The following is a 25,002-nucleotide window of genomic DNA, read 5'->3' on the forward strand; positions in this document are numbered from 1 at the left end:
TTACTTGAAGGTAACAGCAGTGTAAAGCATGTAGCCTCCTACAGTGTGAAGGACACCTTTTGGCTTGCCAGTTGATCCACTGATGAAACAACAATTTGAGATAAGTTCATGTTATTAGCCAGGACAGTCTGTGCAGACTACTGACAGGAAAGCCAAAATAGCCCTTATGCATGTTTGGACTGGCTAGTTTTACCACCAAGCCTCGCTCTCAAAGTGCAAACTTGTAAATTTTGTCATGAACATATTTCCAAAGCAGCAAAGGTGAAAAGGATATCCGCAAGAAAACTGCATGAAGGTGGCAGAGGGTTGAGAATAATCATGTGTAAACGAGGCTTGGAGGTGAATTTTTGGCATATGACGTTATCATGAATAAGGCTTATTCCTAAGCTCATTGACAGCCTAGCATGTCCACTTCATAATGACTTATATGGTAGTTTTCTTTTTCCAGCTTAATTATACTGTGCCACATGCTGATGGGTTCATTCTCATCCCCAGAGCTGCTTATCCCTCTTAGCTGGCAGAGCCTGGGGCACGAGGAACAAGTGGCTCTGTGGACACATGATTTGATTGGTTCTCTTTGTTAAAAATCTAGCCAATGAAATCATGTGTCTCCAGAGCCACTTGTTTATTATGCCCCAGGCTCAGCCAGCTAAGAGGGACAAGTAGCCCTGGGGACAAGTGATGTGGGTTTAGCTAGGTGAGTTGGCCTCACCTTTCAGTTACAGCATGCATACATTTCAATGTCTGACTACCAAATGATAAGTGAAATGGTGACTTGGACAAAGTGAAAATAAGTGGTTTGTCTGACTACCAGTACCTGTACAATTACATCACAAATTTCCAGCCCAATCAAAACAATATAAATTTAAGGTCGCACAGTGATAAACAAACAGAGTTTTATCTAGTCTAATCCTCTATTACTTTTTTGTCAAATCCTACTGTACCCAGGTAATAACTGAATACCTTGTATAAAGCATGAACAAGGGATCCTCGGCATCTGTCCAACATGGCTCGCACTTGTCACTTGCACATGACATAAGTTCATGCCACCAACAGTCAACAGAGCTATTAAAATTTTCCTGCAAAAGTCATGAGTGCAGCAAAACTAAAATGTAGTTTGCACAAGTATGGTAGTCAGAATGTTTATTTATAGGCAATTTAACACCCATAGGTTGTCATCATAAACGCTTGGCGATGTAAGGTTCCAATATTCACATGAACATATACTATTAATAAATTTGATTGACATCCCTTCACCACCAGATTGAAAGATAAGGATCATGCTTCAAATAATCAAATCATTCCATGAAGATTTTCGCACTAAACTACCACCAGTGTACCACTGAAAATGGCGGAAATAATCTTGTAAATATAAAGATGGAGATCAACAGCAACGCTATTGCATTTGATGAGCACACAACCTTATCTAAGCAAAACACCTTTTAGAAATTTGACACGACATTGTTTCCGAAGTAGGAGAATTGTTGCCTCAAAATTTTAAGTCTGTTCGAATGCATGGGAATTCCAGTAAGCGCTATCCAAGAAGACAAACTACATCTTTAAAAGTGTGTAGTGGAAGAAGAGGGCGGCACAGCATTTAATTTGACAATTCAAGTGCACAATAGCTTGGAAAAGAATGATTCTCGGGAAACTGAAAGTTCCAGCAGAAAGTCAGTCTCACTTTATATCCCGCCATCGGCGGGAACAGTTGCTCATTTGTTCCAGCGCAAAAAAAAACGTATGTACAGCCAAAGAGAATTTAAAAATATATACAATATATACTGTCAATAGTTACATTACGAAAACCACTGAAAAATAAGAAGCTATTAAGGACCTGATCAACCTGACCTCAAAAATTCTAGGTTGTAATATATGGGGTTTTACTGTTTATAATCACCTGTATTGGAGGACAAGGTTTCTTAGCAACAGGCGATGTGCGTGGACTATTTGTTGAGCTACCACCCACATGCTGAACAACAATACAAGTTTCTACAGTGAATCCTCTGAAAAGAAGATACATATAAAATGATTTTTTAATGCTTGGTTTCATAAAGGGAACTTCTAGGAACACTCTGCTTAAAGTGCCTATGAAATGAAAATCAAGTTGAACTCATATGAAAGGCCTTTCAAAATGAAGAAAGATGGTGTTTTCCTTTTTCTAATATATTTTCTCGTTCCAGAGATATTAACGATTTTGTATTATGCAAATTAGATAACTGATGACGTCATAAGTTTGACAGAAATTGGTGTAAAAACACAAAATCAGTAATATCTCTGTAAATACTTAAGCAAAATAATTGAAACTTGGCACCAGTATTGTACCCCAAGAAATACACCACATGTTGCATATTTTGATGTTGCTATGGCAACAATCTCGGTTCCAGATCTCTTTCATGTGGATATAGCAATCCCGGGTTTTGATCTATTCCAAACCTTATCCCCCATCTTTAGGGTCATTTGGGTGCCTAGCACAATGAGCACATTACGTATGTTTGGAATGACACCATTTACTTCTCACTGTACAGCCATAAATCATGATATTTGATTCAAAGAAGAAAAAGACTGGGACCAAAAGTGTTGCCATAGCAACATAATTATATGTACCACGTGGTGTATTTCTTAGGGTACAATACTGGTGCCAAGTTTCAATTACTTTGCTTTAGTATTTACAGAGATATTACTGATTTTGTGTTTTTACACCAATTTCTGTCAAACTTATGACGTCATCAGTTATCTAATTTGCATAATACAAAATCGTTAATATCTCTGGAACGAGAAAAGATATCAGAAAAATGAAAACACCATCTTTCTTCATTTTGAAAGGCCTTTCATATGAGTTCAACTTGATTTTCATTTCATAGGCACTTTAAGACATAAGCATATTTGGTTAGGGTTAGAATTTTACAATTTCAATTCTTTAATTATCATTTACATGGACGTTACTCAATTACAGTTTGTGTTTCTACCATTTAAACCCCATCTCTGGAGTGTCCCTCCAGGTTGTGTTAAATATCCGAGTAACTAAGCAACTTGATATTAAGCTCCATAATTTGTGCAAGCTGACAAGTCATGATAATTTTTTTATGATTTGTAAAAAGAAACAAAACATTTCCAAGTGCTTTCAATTGACAAAGATTCACTTAAAAAACTGTTGGTCATTATTATGTACATATAATTATCAAATTTAAGTCTCACAATCACTACTTTTTAAACAAACAAGTGTGGAGAATAAACAAACAACTTGAATAGATGGATGTTATTAGACCTTAAATTAGGAGTCATTTCTTTTATGATAACTTGGCAATAGCATGCAGTTAAAAACCTTCATGTCCAAAACAGCACATGGAAGAAACTTTCTATGTTATGATAAATGGGTAATTAGACAGATGAGAGCAGGTATCTGCTGGCTTGTTTAGTCTGGTAATAATTAATACTCACTGATCTTTACACTTTTCTATGGCTTCATCAGAAATTGCTTTCAGGTCAATAAGCTTTGTACCTCTGTATGAGCCATCTACAAAATGATGGCCAGACGTGTGTTGTTAAAAGTGAAGTTTTATTAGTATGGCAGCCAAGAGATAGAGCGCTTTTCAATTCAGTGTCACAAAACCAATAACCAATGCCAAAGTAAATACTTTGGCCAATCACAAATGACACAGACAAACCAGTAAAACAATCAAAACTTGAAGCAAATAAACATAGCTGACGTGATGTGTGGGAAAACCTGTGCGAGCGAGTCATGATTGGTTTTACTTTTGATTGGTTAAGAAATTGGCGCATATTATTTTTAACCAATCCCTAAGCTTAGTGATGCAAAACCAAAGGAACTGAAAATTACTTTCAAAACTCAAGTGAAAAATGCTCTTATCTTGGTACTGCTCTATCTAAATATAATCTTCATACAAAAGGAACATATGGTTTATAGTCATCCCTGAATGAGTAAATTACCATGGAAACCAGTCGAGTCTGAATGGCTGAATTTTTAAAAACAAAATAACTTTGTGTGTGTAAATACGATACAATTACTGTATACGTTTTCAACAAAACCGTTCCTTTCTTTTTAAATAACAAAACTAGCTAAAAAGAACAACAATTTTTGATTTTTATGTATTTTTGATGTTAAGAGGTCTGGTAATTGTTACCCCAGTACATTCTTAAACGGAAATAATAATATAATCTAAGAATATTAATTTAAGAATATTTCAGTCTTAAATCGACAGAAAAAATAAGAATATAATAAAAGCAGGTCTTAATAGTAGCTTAATCCAATTTTAAATCAATAATAACATGCTTACCAGCAGTGACAAGCACTTTACAAGTTGAATCAAGAATACGTTCAGCCAATGATTCTGCAGAGAATCCCCCAAACTATAAACAAATAAATGAATAGAGGATGATTACGAAGGAGCTGGGGGGTGCACTACTGTATACACTTAGGAGGAGGAAAGGATATGTTGGGCCAGGGATTGTGATTAAAAGGAAGGTTAAAATGTAAGTAATATTTATGTTCACATGTAGCAATTAAAACTGACTTACCACAATTGAGTGAACAGCTCCAATTCTTGCACAAGCCAACATGGCAACTACCAACTCATTAATCATTGGCATATATATTGCTACCCTGTCACCTTTCTTGACACCTGATATTATAAAAAAATACATTAAACTTTATTATGAAAAAGTCATTTAAATTCATATACTCTATTAAAGATAAGCAAACCAATGAGATGCAGTGGTGGCAATGTCACATATCGTCTGTGGCATGTGGTTAGTGTTCGGTGAATCTTACAGGAAATGTGATCAAGAGCGCTGGATCAGATGAGTGAATGTCATGGATCCAAATAAAACTGACGAGTTAAACTTTGCAGAGAAAATCCGAAACTTAGAAAAGACGCTTAACAGTTGGAAAAGAAGAAATTTAACACTATACGGGAAAATAAACATTGTTAAAACTTTCGGACTTTCTAAATTAATCTACAGCGCGTCTGTTCTTGTTATCCCAGAAAAATTTATCAAAGAAATTGAAAAATTAATTTTTAACTTTATTTGGGATGGAAAACCCGCAAAGATAAAAAAATCAACTATTATTGGCGAGAAAAAACACGGCGGACTCAAGATGACTAATTTTGACATTATGAATAAAGCTTTAAAGGTTGCCTGGATACCACGTTTGCAAACCAGAACTGATGCATCCTGGAAGGTTATTCCTGAGATCGCGTTGGAAAATTATGGAGGACTGTCTTTTCTGACGCACTGCAACTACGATTTCAATTCTCTGCAACTTAACCGCCTCCCAAGTTTCTATTGCGAAGTTTTAAAACATTGGCAAAATACAAAACAAGCCTTTCAAAACGACACATTTCCACACAAAGAAATAATCTGGAACAACCGCAACATTAAAATCGAAGGTAAAACACCTTTTCCTAGAAACTGGTTCGATAAAAATATTCTACGTATTGACGACCTTCTTCAAAACGACGGTAATTTCCTTTCTTTTAATCAATTCTCTGAAAAATTTCATCTTGAAACCCCTTTCACTTTATATTTTGGATTGATAAATTCAATTCCGACTGATTGGAAATTAGCAATAAAAAGAACTCCTCGGCAAATGCCGGAAGAAAATAAAACAAACCAAATCTCTACTAAAAACGTCTAATCCGTTATGATAAAAAACGCTTTTTTACCTCCCACCGCTGCTGAAGGCAAAATTTTAAGGAACGGTTTCAACCAAGCAAACATACACAGAGTTTATAAATTACCCTTCCAGATAAAAAATGGCATTAAGATAACAATGTTTCAATACAAGATTATTCATAACATTCTTCCAACAAAAGTTAGCCTTTTTAAAGCCAAGATATCGGATAATGATATCTGCCCTCAATGTCTCACCGACAGACATTCTTTAGATCACATGTTCTTACACTGTCCTTCAACTTTATCTTTTTGGAATCTATTTCAAAATTGTTGGTCCAGTAAAACTAATGAAAACATCACCCTTTCAAACAGTATGATTTTATATGGAATTTTTGACAACAAACTGCACATGTACACCTTAAACTACACGCTTCTTATCGCAAAGTACTCCATATACTGCAAATGCTTACACGACGAAAAGTTATGTTTCAACAGTTTTCTGGCACTCTTAATGGACAAAGTTAATATACAAAGAGAAATTGCTATACAAAATAATAGTCTTACTAAGTTCAATGAAACATACGGAAATCTTTTGTAATTTTTTTTTCTTCTTTCCTTTAGAAAATTACTTTTTTTTTGTTACTGTGTGTGTGTGTTTTTTTTAAGTTAGCAATTGCTTGTCGTAACTGTGCACATATATCATTACACTAATTTAGATACTTTATGTTCTCTTCTATTAATAGAAATGCTTAAGACAATAAATATTGTTGTTACCAGTAGGTTTTATTATCTAAAACTATAAATAACAATAGAAAGGAAAAAACACTGTAAAAAAAGCACTAGTAGTAGTTATGTTTGAATGTACTCACTGTAATCGTCAATGCAATTTTTTTTTTGTGTGTGTGTGTGTGTGTGTGTGTACAAGCTTCTTTTTTTTTGTAAGTAGCGTATTGATTATGTAATGTCTTGTTTTATGTAAATGCATTAATAAAAAAAAAATAAAAATAAAAAAAATGTCATGGATCCATGTGGATCTAAAATAATGAATATATTTTTTTCCAAAAGCATCCCGGGCTTGAAATCACAAATTCTTCAATCTGTCCTTAGTATAACGTATAACGATATAGGCCACTGTATAGAAACAATACTTAGGATAAATGATCACTAAGAGAAGCCTGGTCCTAGGATTAAATTTGAAACATTTTGGCTAACCTCTATACCGACTATTAATTTGTTAACTACAGTAAAAACCCGCGTATAAGAACCTAGAAATTAAGAACCTCCTGGCAGAAATTTGCTTCCTTAATACCCCAAAAGGTTCTTACATGTATATGTGGGGTTAAACTATTTTATTTATAATACAATAACTGTATTTTATCAAAAAGGATGTCTTTAGAGATCAAGAATTGCACAGGGAAGCTAAAAAATACCAGTAAGTACCCCAAAATATAAGAACCTGTTTTGCCAAACTCTAAAAAAGCAGGTTCTTATACGCGGGTTTTTACTGTATTATGTTTGTAATGCTTGCTGCAGCCCAGAGACAACTTGTTATCTTACCTTTGTCTTTCAACACATTAGCAAACTTGCACACTTCTAACAGAAGTTCATTGTAGGTAATCTTCTTACTGTCTCCAGGAAAATTTCCCTCCCTGAATTTGGACAAGAACAGGTTACAAAAACAGCATAACTGATACATAACTACATACTTTAATTTCAAGATTCAAAGCAAGAAGTTAAATTTTGATTAAATGCTGCTGGTATAGCCATGTGTGTTAAATGAGTACCCACAAATGTTATCTGAAGGGATCGAGTAGAAATGATCCTAGTTGTTTCACACTGCAGAAAACAGGATAAGCTCTAGCCTGATGGGTCATTAAGCTTGAATGCAGGCTTCACCTTTAACTGCTGGTAGTTCAGTTTAAAGTCAATTCACAAACAGCAAAATGTGGTTAACAAGACACAGAGTGATTTCGGGAGTATCCACAGGATTGCATTGGGAGGAAGAAATCAGAGCCTTAGGTTTTCTACACTCCAGTGCAAGTTTTACAGCACTGATGTACATTAGCCAATGACTGCCCTTTGCTGGAGAAGTGCTATCCATGCTGGCATAGGAGGGAGCACAGCGAGAGACTAGACTCCACTTGGCAAGAAAGGAGAGTCAAAGAGTTTGCTCATCCAGAATTGGACTTACAGTCATCAGCAAACTCATGCTGAATAATTTGATTTAACTTTTTAATTTAATTTTAATGTCCAAGTAGACATCTTACTCGTTTTGAGGGATTACTGACAACAATCAACATTGATGACCAGACTGAGGTATATTGTCAATAAGATAAACAACTCAGTGCAATAATACTGTTTGAAAATAGTGTAATTGTAGTCAGGGGAAGACATAGTTTGTTGAAGGTTTGTCGCTGACTGTGTTTTGATGTTATTTTTTCAAGACGTTTCGGCTATTGCTTAAGCCTTCATCAGTTAAAAAATCAAAGCTTTCACACGCGATTTAAAAATAGCAGCACGTTAGCGCGCGCTTTAAAAATAACGTGTAAAAGTTTGAAACAAAAGAAAACGTGGCGCGAAACTCATGCGCGTGACAAGGACTTGTAAACCTCTGGGATGACAGCATGGTCGTTCCCAGAGTGCGTATCCTTTATGGACAACCAGGCTTCCAAAAAGAGTCGCTTGTGGTAATTTCGCTCATGTCCAACTACATTGACGGCATTGAAATCCATGTGGTGATTATTTTCATGTACATGACAGGAGATCTTTGAGTCATGGTCGAACATGGCCACTGCTCGTTTGTGTTCCGCAATCCGGGTCTTTAATGGTCGCTCCGTTTGACCGTAGTATACAAAGTTACAGTTGGTGCAATTGATTTTGTAAACTACGCCAGATCTTGGGCGGTCAACATCATTTTGAGCCTTTGGGCGCGGAAACAAACTGTTTACAGTTTTTAGCGGTTTGTAGGCGACTTTGATCTCTTGTTTTCTCAAAACGCGGCCAATCTTTTCGGAAATGCCCTGAACATAGGGGAGTACCACAAAGCCATTAGTTGGTAAATCTGCTGGTGGTTTTGACAGTGATCTCTCACAGTTGTTAATAAAAGATGGTGGATAGTTGTTCTCGCGCAACACCGACTTCACTCGTTTTGTTTCTTTTCGTTTCCCTTCTTGTGTTGAAGGAATGTTCTTTGCCCTTCGTAGCAGTGTGCAAACTACAGATCTCTTATGACACACAGGGTGATGAGAATTGAAGTCAAGGTATCGGTCTGTATGTGTTGACTTCCTGTAGACATTCACCTCAATTCGTGTGCCACTCCTTGTTGTGATAGTATCCAAAAAGGGTAGTCCCTGCTCCGTGGTGTCCTCAAGTTCAACAGTGAATTGTATACTGGGATTTATGGAGTTCAGATGTTGATGAAACTCGTTTACGTGTTCCTTTTTGAGGCATGCGTGGCTGTCATCCACGTAGCGGAACCACCACTTAGGAGGGTGATGAGCTGTGGTGATCGCAATTTCTTAAATCTCTTTCATTACAAGGTCAGCTATAACAGGGCTGATCGGGGAGCCCATCGCACATCCAAAGATTTGTTTGTAGTAGATGTTATCGTGTTTGAAATAGTTTTGCTTAAGAACAAATTCTAATAGTTTCATGATGTTGCTGATGGACATATTTGTGCGATCTGCTAGATGTTGATCTTGGTGGAGCCTCTCGTTTGTAATGGTTAGAGCCAGGTTCACAGGAATAGAAGTAAATAAAGACTTGACGTCAAAAGAGACCATTATCTCATCACTGGTGACGGACTGTTGGCGGATTTGCTGCGCAAACTCTGAGCTGTTCTTGACTGAAAATCTGTTCCTCCGGAGAGGGGATAGAATGGAAACCAGGTACTTGGACACAGCGTATGTCGGGCTACCTATGCTACTGGTGATGGGACTGAGTGGTCGCTCAGGTTTGTGGATTTTTGGTAGACCATAGAAAGATGCTGGTGTGGAATTGTTGCAATGTAGCTTTTTGTATAGTTTTGGTCCAATTTGGGATGTTCCGGCATTCTTTTCCTCTCTGATGTTAAGCAAAAGTTTGTTAAGGTCCCTTTCGACACTAGTTGTTGGGTTTAATCTTTTGTCTGTTACTTTGAGATATGTGTTCGTATCATTCAACAAAACAGACACTTTTTCTTGATATTCTTCCTTATCCATTACAACAGCTCTCGCCAGGTACAAGCAACATTTGACTTTTAATCATACGCTTAAGAGACAAAACATTTTGCCTCCTAGCCTTGTTTTTACTCTGCCTATCAGAAGTAAGACAGGCTATAAGATCGCTAGAAATACAGGTCTTAAATATTTAAGACTGCGAATTACTCAATGTCACCAAAGCATACGGAGTTTGCAGACAAAGATAACAGAAATTGTGCAAAAACTTGAGCACCATCTTTCACGCGAAGATATGCTCGCTCTCCAAAATGTTGTAAAGCAAACCTCCGATAACATTTCAGAGAAGTTAGCTCAGACGCACGCAAGAAAAATTAGTCAACTAACAAGCAAAGAGAAGCCAACATCAACTATGGTTGACCAGGAAAAATGGGTTGTCAATGTATCCCAACATGTTTTAACTCCTGTTGAAAGTGCAGCCCTTAAGAAAGGTTTCAACTTCTCCGTCACTCCGACAGAAGTTCCCGTTTCAAACATATTATCTTCAGTGGAAACGGGTATTTACAAACTGAGTCAATCAGCGAAAGACACAATACGCGCCTCTGTCAGTAACATCTTAAAATCTTGCAAAAAGCCTGAAACATCTAACATGACAAGAGAGGAGAAAAACGCTTTGCACGACCTGAGGAGAGCTGAGGATGTAACAATCGTTCCAGCCGATAAAGCAGGCCAGGGTAATGGTAACATACTAATGTAGTATAATACGTCACTCACTGCAGCATTGGGCTAAGAACAACATTTATAGGTCACATAATTAAGCTTACGAACTTACAAAAAAGTCAAGAAATGAATGAAATACTTTATTAAAGTGTCTGAAGTATTTAGCTTAAAAAAAACTAATTGTGGACACTATTTACATTATTATATATCTAAGCTATTTAAAGTTAAAATATTTACACTTAAATTCTAAGAAGAAGAAAAACTGAAGAATCGTACTACATACATTAATAAATAAATAAATCAATAAATTACAATAGAATATAAAATTTTATCATAAAAGTAGGTGAAAGATAAAAATTGCAGTTAAGAGTTAAAAATTAAAAAAAAAAAAAATGTATATCGGCTAGCTGCATATGTCATTGCAGTTAAATGTATATCGGCTAGCTGCATTAAATAAACTTTTGTGGGTCTAGGAAAGCAACTTCCCCCTTTGGTTAACAAAATATTTCTCAATTGATTTCTTATATTAGAAAGATAAATACAGTAAATAACATTTATATAAGTGGAATTTAACAAATAATCCAGTAATAAAAACTTATAGGAACCCCCGGTTTGGTTACTCCCGGGACAAGATTTGTTCGCACGCAGTATGTGCAAACTCAATAACCCGCTTCGGCTTGGCAGCTAACGAACTCCTGATCAACCGCCAAGTTCCCCAGACGACAAACGCTATTTAGGCTTTAATCCAGAATGCAAACATTTCGAGACTACGAGAATCTACAGCTTATAAGAATTCTGGTCACGAAATGCTCTTTGCAAATCGAATGATTAATTCCCACGTGACACTGATTTCAATGCACAAATTTTTCAATGAATAACATAAAAGAACTTACCAATAAAAAGCCACACTATCCCCAAGTCCTTTTTTGACATTCCTGTCCAATACGTTGTATGAAATGTTTGTTACAGCTCCTTCCATCCATTTGATAAATACTTTCCCCTCTCGGGTGTCAAAGTTGAAGTCCATGAACTTCTCTTTGCTTGGCGGCACCTTCCAGTAGAAGTCGTTTGCAATGTCTCCCCAGAAAGCTGCCGGATCCTCTATGGATTTTTGATACAGCTCTTTGTATCGCTCCATACTGGACACATATGCCTCAGATTTGATATCCTCTGAGGGGTAAAACCATCCCACCAGTTCTTTCTCGTGCTCGTTCGCGCCTGTAGATGCCATGTTCGCGTCGCTTTTGTGTGAAAAGGAAGAGCTGTGTCACGATTACCAATGGGGAGGGTGTGAGGTTTATAGTCATCCCTGAATGAGAAAATTACCATGGAAACCAGCCGAGTCTGAATGGCTGAGTTTTTAAAAACAAAATAATTTTGTGTGTAAATACGATACAATTACTGTATACGTTTTCAACAAAACCGTTCCTTTCTTTTTAAATGACAAAACTAGCTAAAAAGAACAACAATTTTTGATGTTAAGAGGTCTGGTAATTGTTACCCCAGTACATTCTTAAACGGAAATAATAATATAATCTAAGAATATTAATTTAAGAATATTCACAAGAATATTTCAGTCTAAAATCGACAAAAAAAAATACGAATATTCAGCCTGGGACGGAAAAACAATATTCTCACACAAAGAAAAATAGTTTAAAAAGATAATACACTTTTCCATTCAAAATTTTTCTTTGTTTCTTTTGGTAAAACTAAAAATAAAAGCAACAGGAATGTTATTTTTTCCTTTCTAACGAAGTGAAGGAAAAAAAAAATTGTGGAGAGGGGGCACTCGGAGTTGAACCAAGGACCTCTCGATCTGCAGTCGAATGCTCTACCACTGAGCTATACCCCCGCTCATGGAATGATAAGTGAAAATTTATATTATTATTTTTAGATCACGCGAACGTTCCCAGTCTCCCAGCTGAAAATTACATTTGGCTTTTCACCCTATGTAAGCCTGCACGAAACGTCCAAGATTTTTTCACATAAAAAATGGATAAAACCTGCCGTCATGTTTCAATACATCCTTTTATTTTACTGTGACGCAGCGAACGTCGAAGTCGTGATGATTTCAATATAATGACATCAATGCCATGCATCTTAAAAATAGCTATTAAATTAGTAAAGCGTGACAATCGCGCATTCTTTTTCGCGTCGGTTCGCGATCGTCTTGTGCAATTGACATTTCAGAAACAATGCCTGATGTCAAGCCGGTAAGTACAAGTACATAGAAACTATAGCGCTACAGTAAGAGAGTGTTTTCATGTCATACATAGCAGTCAAACAGTAATTATTATTTGCATAAAAATTATTTCTTTTTTCCTAAAGGAAAATAATTCTATTGCTTCACTCCTTCAATATGGCCGCCATAAACTCACTCTTGGGGCTAGGGTCAGTTTATCAACTGTCAATAAGTGCAAGTGCTATCTGGAACTGATGTCAAGTAGGCTAGCTTTAACTCGTTCAGCTCAAGTGTGCTTTCGGAAGATAGGCCATTGCAATTTGCAAGGTTTTAGAAACTCTTTCGTCATCCAAACCAAACGCGAGTCATCTGAACACCAGTTAATTAAAACTCACGGACTACAATTTTACACTATTACGCTGTGCACTTTTAGGGCCTGTTTACATGGAGGTGGGGGACCCCAGGTAGGTGAGGTAACCCGCCTAGGTGGGGTAACCCGCCTGTCCATATAAACTCTCATTTTTTCTCGATCGCGTTTACATGATAGGTGGGGTAACCCGCCTATCCGAGTTGCCCGGTCTGCTGTGCCGGGTAACCCGCCTACCCGGGGTCGCTTTTTGCCATGTAAACGTTTCAAGGTGGGGTAACCCGGCTACCTGGGGTCGACTCATGGTTAATCTGAAAGTGCGGCAAATGCAAACTACACAAGATATGGTTGCCTTCGGCTTCAGTTACAGCTACAAACCCGGCGAACTTTTGCTATAGCTTCATCTGCCCGATGTCGAACAACAGTGCAAAAGATGCTTTAAGAATTTAAAATATAAAAGCGAAAGTGAAGCATCAAGCGTAATCCCGATCGAGTCTCACGCTTTGACTATAAACAACAATGACTTCGACAACTGCTTCGACTACTAAGTTATACTTTGCCTAATCAACTAGTAATCAGTCGAAAGCAAAAGATGAAAGAAATACAACCGGTAAATATTAAAGATTGAACAAAACGAAATGCGATATGCGACTTCAATGAAATGTATTTGTTTATGTGAAAAGGTCACCCCGGGATCCCGGGGTGATAAGATTGCATGTAAATGCGAGCTAATTTTCGACTACGGCTGGGCGGGTTACCTCACCTACCTGGGGTCCCCCACCTCCATGTAAACAGGCCCTTAAAATCATACAAACAAAAATATACCATGTATGTATATACCGTAGAATTCCGGTTATAAGCCCCCCCGCTTATAAGCCCCCCCGGTTATAGGCCCATCATCCTGGAAACAAAAAAATACATCCGGTTATAAGCCCCCCCGGATATAAGCCCCCCTCTACCAGATGACAGTACTGAATAGGGCTAAATGCTGCTTTATTATGTGTTTTTAACTTAAAAACGTATTTCCATCAACACTCCCGTGGCTCGTTTTGAAACGTTTTTTTCATTCCGCTTATAAGCCCTCCCGGATATAAGCCCCTCCGCTTATAAGCCCACCCAAAACCCCTTACGAAGTTGTATAAGCCCAGGGCTTATAACCGGAATTCTACGGTAATTAATTATAGACACATACAAATCCATAAACTACAGAGAAATTACAAAACATAGATAAAATCATATCTGCGCGCCTTGGATTCCGAAGTGGGTGGGTGGGGAGCTATTTGGGATGTCACGCAAAGCTAAACTGCTAACTTGAACATGTTTTATAATAAACTTCGCAAATGCTAGTGCTCGATAGCTAGTTTGATACTGCTGTGAGTTAGATCTTAGTTCTAAGTATTGAACTAGTACTCATGATATGTTGCAATAATCGCTGATACCCTATACATAAGCTTAATTGATTTTATTAGCTTGCAGTATTAATTATGACTATCATGCTAAAGAATTGCTCAATAAACAAAATTAGACTGCAACTTGCCTAAACCCAGCTGTGAAGCTATCGAATGGATGTCAAGATTCATATTATTACTTATATTAGTATTAATATTCAACGAAAATCATTGCTTATTTCAAAAATTAATGCCAGAAATATGTCTGCGTTTATAGGCAGAAGTATGCCAAATACTTAAATGAAATAAAATGAGCTGCACACAGTAGTGAAAACAGATCTAGATCAGCAACGTTTTCAGAATGGCTTTCTTAAGTGCTGGTTTTGCTGTATAACAGCGACTCCATAGACATCCAGTGATAGTCAGTCTTTAACAATCTATGTCGGAAATCAATCGATACAGCCAATGTCAATATATTTTAGTAACTGGGTTGGTCACATCGTGGTTTATGTTAGACCCAGGGGGGGGGGGGACTCGCATATGAAAGTGACGGGGATGCTCGTCGTCTCGCTTAGGAGTGTAAATTTCGGAAACTTTTGATCTCGCTTAATTAGGGTGTTCTGGGAAAAAGGCCAATATTTTTAGCCATACTGGTCTCGTTTAGGGTTACACACAAAGAAAATTACAAATATAAATTCTATTCTTAGTTTTTTGGTATCTTTTAGGGGTCAAGAAAAGCTTGAGCCACACCCAGATTGGTCTCTTTTAGGGGTTCTTTTCAAAATTTCCAACGAGCATCCCCGTACGTTTCATTTAGGAGTCCCCCCCCCCCCCGGGATGTTAGACAAACAAGTTATGTGGACAACACAGTTATCATCATGTTTAGGAGCAATATGTTTCTTTCAAACTTGTTTTCTATAAACATGTTTTGGTAATGGTGTTTACACAGAATAATCTACTGTTAAATAATATTCATTTTCAGAAGCGGGTTCTGATTATTGGAAGTGGAGTCATTGGATTGACAACTGCTTATTTACTTCTTGAAAATGGGTCAGTTTAACAGAAGCTATGTGATTTTGTCTAATAATGATAATGATGATGATGACAAAAATTATTTGCATTTATAATATCCCTACACTTAAACTGATTATTCTTTTTCAATTTTGAGCTGTCACTTTATCATCGTCATCAACTTTAATTCTCTCAGATCTACAGGCTTGCCTCTCAACTGGATTCTATTATTTTAACTCAGTGGTCTCTTTTAAACAGCTATGGTGTCACTCTAATAGCAAAAGATTTTCCTTCAACCCGGCACTTACCAAAGATTGCCACAGAAGCCTCAGGTGCACTATGGGTTCCTCCTGCAATGATGGTGAAGCGTGCAAAGAAAACATTACTTGATGAAGATCAAGCAGAACAGACAGCTATGGATGAAATGCTAAAGGTTTTGTGTTGTTCAGTCTTTAATAAGGCCAGCAGGATCTAAGATACATTTATAAATATGTTTTCAAATAACCACCTGAGCAAATGCATCAGTATCGTACTAGTTCGTAGGTTCAAAATATTTGATGTAGCCTCACTGAAAGAACAAATATTCCTAAAATTGTTTAACCTGTTGCTAGCCCAACTCACTCCATCATGCTTGTTTAGGCATGCTTTGAAAGACTTCTTCCTTGTCCATCAGCTGAGACCACACACCTTAGCTGGTTTAAGAGTCGATTTAGGTTAAACACTGTGAAGATTATTTCACAATTATTTAGAACTGAACAAGTTGTTTACCCATGTATTGATATTTGTATTATTTTATTGTCTACAGGCCTGGTCTGCCTATGGGGAAGAAAGATACATTCCTTTGTGTAAAGATTCAAGAAACACTGGGGTGTATCTTAGAGAAATTGTGGGCTTTTCAAGAGAGAAGGTACTTAGTTTTTCATTTTTTTTAATGTGTTCACAGACGGTTGTATATAGCTTTTTGTAATTCCTCACTCTGGGTTCAAAAATTCTTCCAACAGCTAGAGAGCAAATCCTTAATAAAAGTGATATAGGGATACTTATAAATAATAAAAAATAAACAAATGGGAATTTACAGTGACATCTTACACATATAATAGCTCTTCTAATCCCACTGATTCTAGAATGAATTGGAAATATTTAAATAGTGTTCATTTTACTTATTAGAATTTTTAAATTATGTTCTGTCATTTTAAGGTATGAGAATCTTGTGTTATGTTCGTGGATCATATTTTGTTGCATTAAGAAGGTATCACGACAGACTGCAAACAGTACTTCTTGGATGTATTTGTTTACCTTTACATGTATAAAAGGACTGCTGAGCTAATGCAATAATTATTGAACCTCTTAGCTAGGTGCAGATATACTAAAACAAGCCAACTTACCGATAACTTTTAAAAATAAAAAGAACATTCTTATCAAGGTTATATAAAGGTTATACAATGTGACCACATTTCAACTATACAATGCATTTTGGAATGTGTTGGAATATCAGTTTTTGTCCAAATAAAAACCTATCTCTAAGATGTAAAAGACTAGCATCTCTCACAGTCAACTGTTTTATACCATTTGGTAAACCCATTATTTTTTAACCAGATAGACTTAGTTACTCTGGAGCGTTACAAGCAAATGAGAGGATTTCAACATTCTATTTCATTGATGAAGGAGAAAGGTTTGTACTTTATATAATACCCTTAGCAACGTTTTGCAGATGTTGGACTGATCACCTGGGCCCCAAGGAGGAGGGGGGCAGGGTGGGGTGGCAGTGCACTCGGATTCCCATGGAAAAACGTATCAGGGAGGGGTGCCCAAAGCTGAGAGTTAACACCAAATGTGATGACCAATATGATAAATTATAACCTTTCCCTAAGGAACATTATTTCAATCCATTAAAACTACTGCCTTTTAGAACACAACTCACATCCTCTCCTCACCCCCACAAAACTGGCAAAAAATTAGCACTTCTCCTTAATTATTACCAACAAGAAATGTGCCAATTTTAAACCAGAGATATATAAAGTTATTTTCCCTGCATCTGAACCTTCTCATCTGCTGGTAGTAAGGGTGAAAAGTTTAAATATTATTTAAAATTTCTAATTAACCAAATGATTAATCATGGAATAAAAATGTTAAATATATTTAATAAAATTCTGTTATAGAGCAGGCAGTTAACAAGATCGCAAGATCAGAGAAGCATAGAGATCGAGATGCACAAGGTGTAAGTGCATGTTTAGAGAAGCAAAGATATGACAACCATAAACAAAAAATAACACTTTCAAATAATCACTTCAATTAGTCTTGTTTAAATCAGAGTGTTAGGAATTTGCTGGTACTTATTCATAGGGATTTTTTTCAGAATTGTTGCTTTGCAACTGCACATTATCGAAGAAGTTCTAGAGTCAGGGAGTGTTACACAATGAACAGTTAACAAAACCAAGTCAGTGTAAATAATTTGAAGTAATATTTATATACTCACAGGCAGACCACCTTATGTGTTCGTGGTTAATAATTGTTGACATCCGACATAAGGTTATGTTGAAATCAATGGCGCATATAGAAGATATATAGAGAAACATTACGCCGGCTTTGATTTACTACAAAATATAAAATTTACTCTAAATGATTCAATAAAAGTTAAGATGAAATGCTGAATTTCTTGTGTCGTGTTTTTGCCACCCCGAGCCCTTTAAGACGTTTATTTTGCGAGATCATTTAGCGACCGTTAAATGATCTCGCAAAATAAACGCCTTAAAGGGCTCGGTGCGGCAAAAAAACACGACACAAGACACATTCAGCATTTCATCTTAACTTTTATTGAATCATTAGAGTAAATTTTTATTTTGTAGTAAATCGAAGCCGACGTATGTTTCTCTATATATCTTCTATATGCGCCATTGATTTCAACATAACCTTATGTCAACAATTATTAACCACGAATACATAGGGTGGTCTGCCTGTGATATACTCAGCATGTTCTCTCAGAAATCCACAAAATTGATTTCTTTCCCCGTTTTTGTAAATTTTGATGATAGATCTAGAACAATATCACATTTTTCATTTAGTCTACTTTGTAGCATTTTTATCATTCAAATGTTGCATATGATGGTTTTAGGCTGTAACTCACTGTAATAGGAGAAAGATAAAACATTTCTGGATTTAAAAGTTGGGTTCATTTCCCCCCTCAAAACTGTGGTATAAAGCCACTTAAACCTGAGTTAATTTGACCTGTAACATACTTGCATTGTTTTCTCTTGTTGCAGGCTTGAGTGATTTGAATGGACAAATAAAAGATGCATTTTCTTTTGTTGGCCCAATCATTGATCCACAGTGTTTTGGGACATGGCTTATTCAGGAAGTATGAACATCTGTACCAGTCAGGTTTTCTGACAAAAATGGTCATCAAATCCATTTATTACCACTGTTTGTATGTTTGTGCAAAACCATAACCTTATTACACAAAGTTACTGCAAGCTGGCAGCCTGATTAGAAAGCCAAATCTGCTACTGATCTTGTCTGCCCTATAAACCCAATAGTTTGATGTCCATTTTAAAAGCTGTCAAATAACTGACGATACTGAGTCACTGAACGTATATTTTTCATTATTATTGGCTTCTTGAAATGCTGACATATTACCCTCCTTGAAACGATTGATAATTTGGCTTGTGCATGGGCATTATATTGTTCATTTATAGTTTGTTTAGAATTTTAGAACTATTATAAAGTGCCTTCAGCTTGATCTAAAGATGTGAAAAGAAAAGAACTTTATCAATATGTTCACAATGGAGTACACATTAGTTAATAACTGATTTATTGCTTTTGCGGACAGTGCACAAGAAAAGGGGCACACTTCATACAAGGTGCCATCAGAGGATTGCTGTCGGAGCAAGCTGATGCACTTAAGATGACGTATGGTGTTGAGTTTATTGTCAACTGTTCTGGGTTGGGCTCCATAGAGTTAGCAGGAGATCAAGGAATGTACCCTGTAAGAGGTTTGTAATGTGCAATACTTTTCACCAGCACTTTTTGTGCTTTAGTCGTTTTCCAACTGCAGTATAAATTCATTTGCCATTGGTCTTGTTGTGATTGATTTTGATTAATTTTTCACTGACGTGCAAATTCCACACTCAAGGCTGCTCTTGCCAAGTTAATTACATGATACCATTAAGCCCTACAAAGTCATAACTTACTGGGTTCTTACATATTTCTCGCCATAATATTGTGGGGGGAGGGGGGGGGGGGTACAAAGAGTTTTACACTGGGAAGCTCTGCCCGAGTTCCAAACCCTTAGCCTTTCATGTACCAGAAAAGGCAACCCTTTTATATTCCTTCCATAGAAAATGGCACCCTTTTCGCATACCCATAGAAGGGTCACTGCATTTTTTTAATGTTTCACTTAATTACCCCTTCGGACAGAGCCTCCCCATAGAGTATAGTATTATTATAGGAATACCCCCCGGGCCGTAATAGTACCTGTAATCTTTTCCATTCTGTCAAAAGGTTCTCTCCTGATGGTACAAAACGATGGCAGTCTGTTTCCCAAGATTGACTTTTGTGTTGAAGGGGATCATACTAGCTTTGGTCTTGACGAGAAAGGACAGGAGATTCATGGGACGACATATCTTTTCCCTAGAGGTACACATAGGATCCTGATTTGTTACAAACATGAATGCTCATTACAACAGGAATGGCGAAGACAGCCCTCCACGCGGACCTGGTTTCTGGAAGTTCAACAATTCACTATTACTTGATATCGATTACGTTGAACTGCTCACTTTTAAAATTCCCGAATTTGTTATACGTCATCAACAAGTAATTGATAAAGGACTCTTCTGGGAAATGATCAAAATGGAGATCAGGGCTTTCACAATTAAATATTCAAAACGCAAAGCAAAGAAATCGCGTGATGAAGAAGCGTCGCTTCAAACAAGATTAATAAGTATTCAAAATAAATTGCAAGCTAACCACAATGAAAGCGACAAAATGGAAATGGACAAATTAAAAGCTAAACTCGCAGAGGTAGAAGCTCGTAAAACACAAGGCGCAATCGTGCGCAGCAGAACACGTTGGTACGAGTACGGTGAGAAAAATAGTAAGTATTTCTACAGTCTAGAAAAGACCAACTATAGACGAAAACACGTGACTTCCGTTAAAATTCACGAAGATAAGAAGATAACCGACCCAAAAAAGATTCTTCAAGCAGAGGAAAATTTCTTCAAGCAAATATATACTTCGGTTAATTCGGACCCACAGCTTCCGGAATTTAGTGACTTTTTTGAAGTTATCGAGAAACGGTTATCAGAAGAAGAAGCTGAGACCTGCGAAAGTGAAGTAACGCAAGAAGAATGCTATAACGCCCTAAAATCAATGGCCAAAAATAAAAGCCCAGGCTCAGACGGCTTTACTGTAGAGTTTTATCTACATTTTTGGAATATGTTAGCAAAATATATGACCGAGAGTTTCCACTATGCACTTCAAAGCGGAACTCTGTCCATTTCACAACGACAAGGTGTGATCTCTTTAATTCCAAAAAAGAAAAAGAATTTAGAGCTCCTAAAAAATTGGAGACCAGTTTCACTCTTAAATGTAGATTACAAAATTTTAACTAAAGTCATCGCTCTTCGGATAGAGAAAATACTACCAAAAATTGTTTCTTCTAGCCAGTCTGGGTATGTCAAAGGAAGATACATTGGCGAAAGCATAAGATTAATCAAAGACGTTATGGATTTTACGAAGCAAAAAGAGTTGCCTGGAATAGCCGTCTTCCTAGATTTCGAGAAGGCCTTCGACTCAATCGAATGGGACTTTCTCCAAAAATGTTTATAAACGTTTAATTTCGGTCCGCAGCTCAGGCGCTGGGTTAGTATTTTTTATAATAACATTACTAGTTGTGTTTTAAACAACGGCTACGCATCCAGTCACTTCACTTTAGAACGAGGGGTACGCCAGGGTTGTCCCCTCTCTGGTATGCTATTTATCATTGCCATAGAAGTTTTAGCTCAAAAAATCTCTAATTCCAAAGAAATAGAAGGAATAAAAATACAGAATAATAAAACGGTTAAATTATCACAATACGCCGATGATACCACAGCCTTCCTCGCTAACGTTCATTCCGTAAATAACCTCTTTGTATTGCTCTCCCGTTTTGAAAAGTGCGCGGGGCTAAAGATAAATGTATCAAAATCTGAAATGTTATGGCTTGGCTCAATGAGACATAGAAAAGACAAAATTTCAAATCTTCAAATAACAGATGAACCTGTCTATGCTCTAGGTACACACTTCTCGTACGATGACAATCTGTCAGACCAGAGAAACTTCTTCGACAAGCTGTCAAAATTACAGAAGACTTTAAACTTTTGGTCTCAAAGGGATATCTCTGTTTATGGAAGAATAAACATTGTTAAAACTCTAGCCCTTTCAAAAGTCATATTCATCTGCAGCTCCATGGAAACGCCACCACGATTCGCTGAAGAAGTGAATAGAATGACTTTCGACTTTGTATGGAGCCACAAACCTGCGAAAATCAAAAAGTCGACTCTGATAAAATCTAAAAAAGAAGGTGGCTTAGAAATGAAAGATTTCGCCATTTTTGACAAAGCTCTAAAATTAAACTGGGTAAACCGCCTATGTTCAGACCACGACGCTCCATGGAAATATATCCCAGCCTCTTTCCTTGCCAACGTCGGTGGCACTTTCTTATTTCAGTGTAACTATGACTGTAAGCTTCTTTGCCTAAGTGAACGCCTCCCAAGATTTTACAAAGACATCATAGCCCATTGGCAGAAAATCACTGCGACCGATCCACAAAATAAATCTGAGGTACTAGAGCAAGTAATCTGGAACAACAGGTTTCTGATTGTTAATAAAAAATCGATTTATTTTCCACATTGGCATCAGGCTGGAGTCACGCACATATCAGACTTGCTTAACACAGAAAAAAATCGCTTTCTATCTTTTAATTCTCTGCGAAAAATTCAAGACTAAGTTTAATTTTCTACAGTATTACAGCATCATTTCTGCTTTCCCTCGCTCGTGGAAAAAGCTTTTAGACTCTAACAACCAACTACCCATTAAACCCCTTGATTCAATAAGCGAATCGTTGAGTTGTAAAACTCTCTATGAAAAACTGTTATCCCTAGAAAAGTTATCTCCCCCCACAGCAGAAAGGAAACTTATTGAATATGGGGTAGAAAAGAACAATCTGTGTAAGGTTTATCTTTTACCTTTTAACGTTACAAAAGAAACCAAAATGATGATGTTCCAGTACAAGATCATCCATCGCATCCTACCTACGAATAGCTTATTACATAAGATGAAGAAAGTTGACTCCCCAACTTGTCCTTTTTGCCCTACCGAAATCCATACCATCTGGCACCTTTTTATAGAGTGCACTCAAGCAAAAACTTTCTGGGTAGATTTTCAAGATTGGTACAATATTCATAGTAGAAAAGGAGTCCATCTTTCGAACTTAGATGTCTTATATGGTATATTGGACTCTCCTCGTGGTTGTTTAGCCCTAAACCATCTTATTATATTAGGAAAATACTTTTTATACCTTAACACCGGCAAAAAAAATAAAGTTCAGTTTAACGAGTACATATCCCTCGTTCGCGACAAACTATCGTTAGAAAAACATATTGCTATCAAATCCGGTAAATACGATAACTATATCAAGAAATGGAATTTTTTACAAAACATTTAGTTTCCTTTTGTTTTTGTATCTCGCTACATCGTTCATTTTTCTTTCTGGTAACAATTATAGGCAATGTTATTTGTTATTTCTTTTTGCATTGTTAGCCTAAGTGTTGTAATGTTAGCCTAAGTGTTTCGAAAGTGTTGTAATGTTAATAGTATTGACTTCATAAAGTAGAGTAATTTTTGTAACTATTTTTCCACACTTTCTAAGCTGTACTGTAAAGTAGCTCCTTTTGTAAAGTTAGTGATCTATATTTTGTAATCATCGTAATGTTGTATGTTTAATGTTGTAAGTACTTGCAAATAAAAAAAAAAAAAAAAAAAAAAAAAAAAAAAAAAAAAACAGGAATGGCGCTTCTCCAGCGAAGTCTTCTTATACCTGCATACATTGGAAACATATTGAAACGTGTATTTTGTAGTAAAATATGACGTTAACGATTTTAAAAATTAACACAGCTCGGCCAACTACATGGAGCTTCACTAAACAGCAACAGCAATAACAATGCAGCTCTATTTTAATACATATCATAATTTTTAAAAAACTTCTATCTTAATTTGTTCCTGACATTTCCTCTTCATATATACAGGTGAAGACAGGTTGATGCTTGGTTCTTTTTATCAGCCAAATCGAGGCGACCTTAATCTAACTATTTCTGCTCCATATGTCCAGTCTATGCTGAGACAGTGCAAGGAACTCTGTCCACGCCTTAAAGTACTGAAAGACAGTGATGTCCAGGTCACTGTCGGCATTCGCCCTGCAAGGAAACATGGCATTCGAGTTGAGCAAGATCCTTATGAGCCAAGCATTTTTCACAACTATGGTCATTACAGATGGGGAATGACGTTATGTTGGGGCGCTGCAAGAGATATTACTAATCTCATCAACAATGCAGCGACCAGAGTTACCAGTCCTGAAGCCAAACATTTGTCGAAACTTTAACTCCAAACGTGATTTGAAAAATATTAATTAACGTTATTATTAATTAATCCAGCAGGGTTTAGACGTATATTTTTGGTTATTTGAGGTCAAATTTTTTATTGATTGAAAATTGCCGGGAAAATCGCCAAGTATCGTGTAAATGGCATTATTTTATTTCCGTATTATTAACTGTTTCGTTTCATCACGAAATAGCGCGCACAACTTTGTGCACTTGCGTGTTAACGAATTTTTACAAAGGGGAAGTGGGATAACTTTTATTTGCATTTTCTTGTTAGTTTAGTATTCCAGTTCGTTGTTTTGTAACAGCGACATCAAAATTCATTGAAAAACTATAGGTTCTGCTGTGTTTAAGGAGCCACTAGGTAACTATTATTTATTTAGCATAATGTTTTAGACCTACTGATGTTTTCTATCTTGTCGTACCTTTATTTTACGTTTTTAAGAAACTCGCTGTGTGAATAAATGAATTGAGTGGGATCACAGAGTGGAATCTTTGATAACGGGGCAATTATAAACCACATCACTTTTTGAGACTTACCCCACGGGAATACAAGAAATCTCCAAAAAACTTTCCGTTGGACTATTTTTATGGAGAGAACGGTGTAAAAAAAAACCGTTTGGTAGCCGGAATGGTCCACCTTTAAAGCTGCTAGACTTTGCTCAAGACAGGATACAGAAAATTTTGCTTCCGATGTCCGTTAACCAGGGTTAAGGTTTTAGCGCAATTAGAAATAAAGAAATATGGGTGAATACTGGAGAGTACTTTGAATTTTAGTCAAGTCTACTTTCGACTGCTTGGGAAAATCGCTTTTGATAAGGTTTCTGAATTGACCTGAATCAAGAGTTTTGTGTATCGGGTTGTGAATGTCACAACTTTTATCGAGCAACAAAAGTAGCTTTAGTTCAAATTTTAG

The 25,002-nt window shown here is 36.7% G+C and overlaps 2 protein-coding genes and 1 non-coding gene across 4 annotated transcripts in view; 1 reads left to right on the forward strand and 2 right to left on the reverse strand.

Moving 5' to 3' along the window:
- LOC144646675 (acetyl-coenzyme A synthetase, cytoplasmic-like) overlaps positions 1-11,776 on the reverse strand; it is a 19,010-nt gene extending 7,234 nt beyond the window's left edge. The window contains exons 1-8 of the mRNA XM_078506346.1: positions 11,402-11,776; positions 7,192-7,283; positions 4,537-4,640; positions 4,296-4,368; positions 3,439-3,514; positions 1,898-2,003; positions 964-1,079; positions 5-79 (exon numbers count right to left, since the gene is read on the reverse strand). Of these exons, the coding sequence (XP_078362472.1) occupies positions 5-79; positions 964-1,079; positions 1,898-2,003; positions 3,439-3,514; positions 4,296-4,368; positions 4,537-4,640; positions 7,192-7,283; positions 11,402-11,739 (980 nt within the window). The 5' untranslated portion in view covers positions 11,740-11,776. The remainder of the gene's footprint in view (positions 1-4; positions 80-963; positions 1,080-1,897; positions 2,004-3,438; positions 3,515-4,295; positions 4,369-4,536; positions 4,641-7,191; positions 7,284-11,401) is intronic.
- Positions 11,777-12,288: 512 nt separating this feature from the next.
- On the reverse strand, positions 12,289-12,360 carry Trnac-gca (transfer RNA cysteine (anticodon GCA)). The gene has a single exon. It is a non-coding gene; the product is annotated as a tRNA-Cys (tRNA).
- Positions 12,361-12,492: 132 nt separating this feature from the next.
- LOC144646667 (D-amino-acid oxidase-like) lies at positions 12,493-24,565 on the forward strand. 2 transcript variants are annotated; one of them, XM_078506336.1, is made up of 9 exons: positions 12,493-12,721; positions 15,428-15,495; positions 15,715-15,889; positions 16,262-16,363; positions 17,053-17,128; positions 18,717-18,811; positions 19,283-19,445; positions 19,954-20,088; positions 23,736-24,565. In XM_078506336.1, exons 1-9 carry the CDS (start codon positions 12,704-12,706, stop codon positions 24,086-24,088), a joined length of 1,185 nt encoding a protein of 394 aa, XP_078362462.1. In that variant the 5' UTR covers positions 12,493-12,703; the 3' UTR covers positions 24,089-24,565. The 2 variants fall into 2 exon arrangements, with proteins under 2 accessions (XP_078362462.1, XP_078362463.1); XM_078506337.1 differs by having other exon boundaries at positions 15,735-15,889.
- The last annotated feature ends 437 nt before the right edge of the window (positions 24,566-25,002 follow it).

This window comes from Oculina patagonica, chromosome 3, assembly GCF_052425735.1.
Source record: "Oculina patagonica isolate OP01 chromosome 3, crgOcupat, whole genome shotgun sequence".
Taxonomy (NCBI): domain Eukaryota; kingdom Metazoa; phylum Cnidaria; class Anthozoa; order Scleractinia; family Oculinidae; genus Oculina; species Oculina patagonica.

Coding starts and splice junctions, on each gene's coding strand:
- LOC144646667 (XM_078506336.1), top strand. Junction 15,890..16,261: donor CTATGGATGAAATGCTAAAG/GTTTTGTGTTGT, acceptor TATTGTCTACAG/GCCTGGTCTGCCTATGGGGA. Junction 20,089..23,735: donor GACATATCTTTTCCCTAGAG/GTACACATAGGA, acceptor TCATATATACAG/GTGAAGACAGGTTGATGCTT.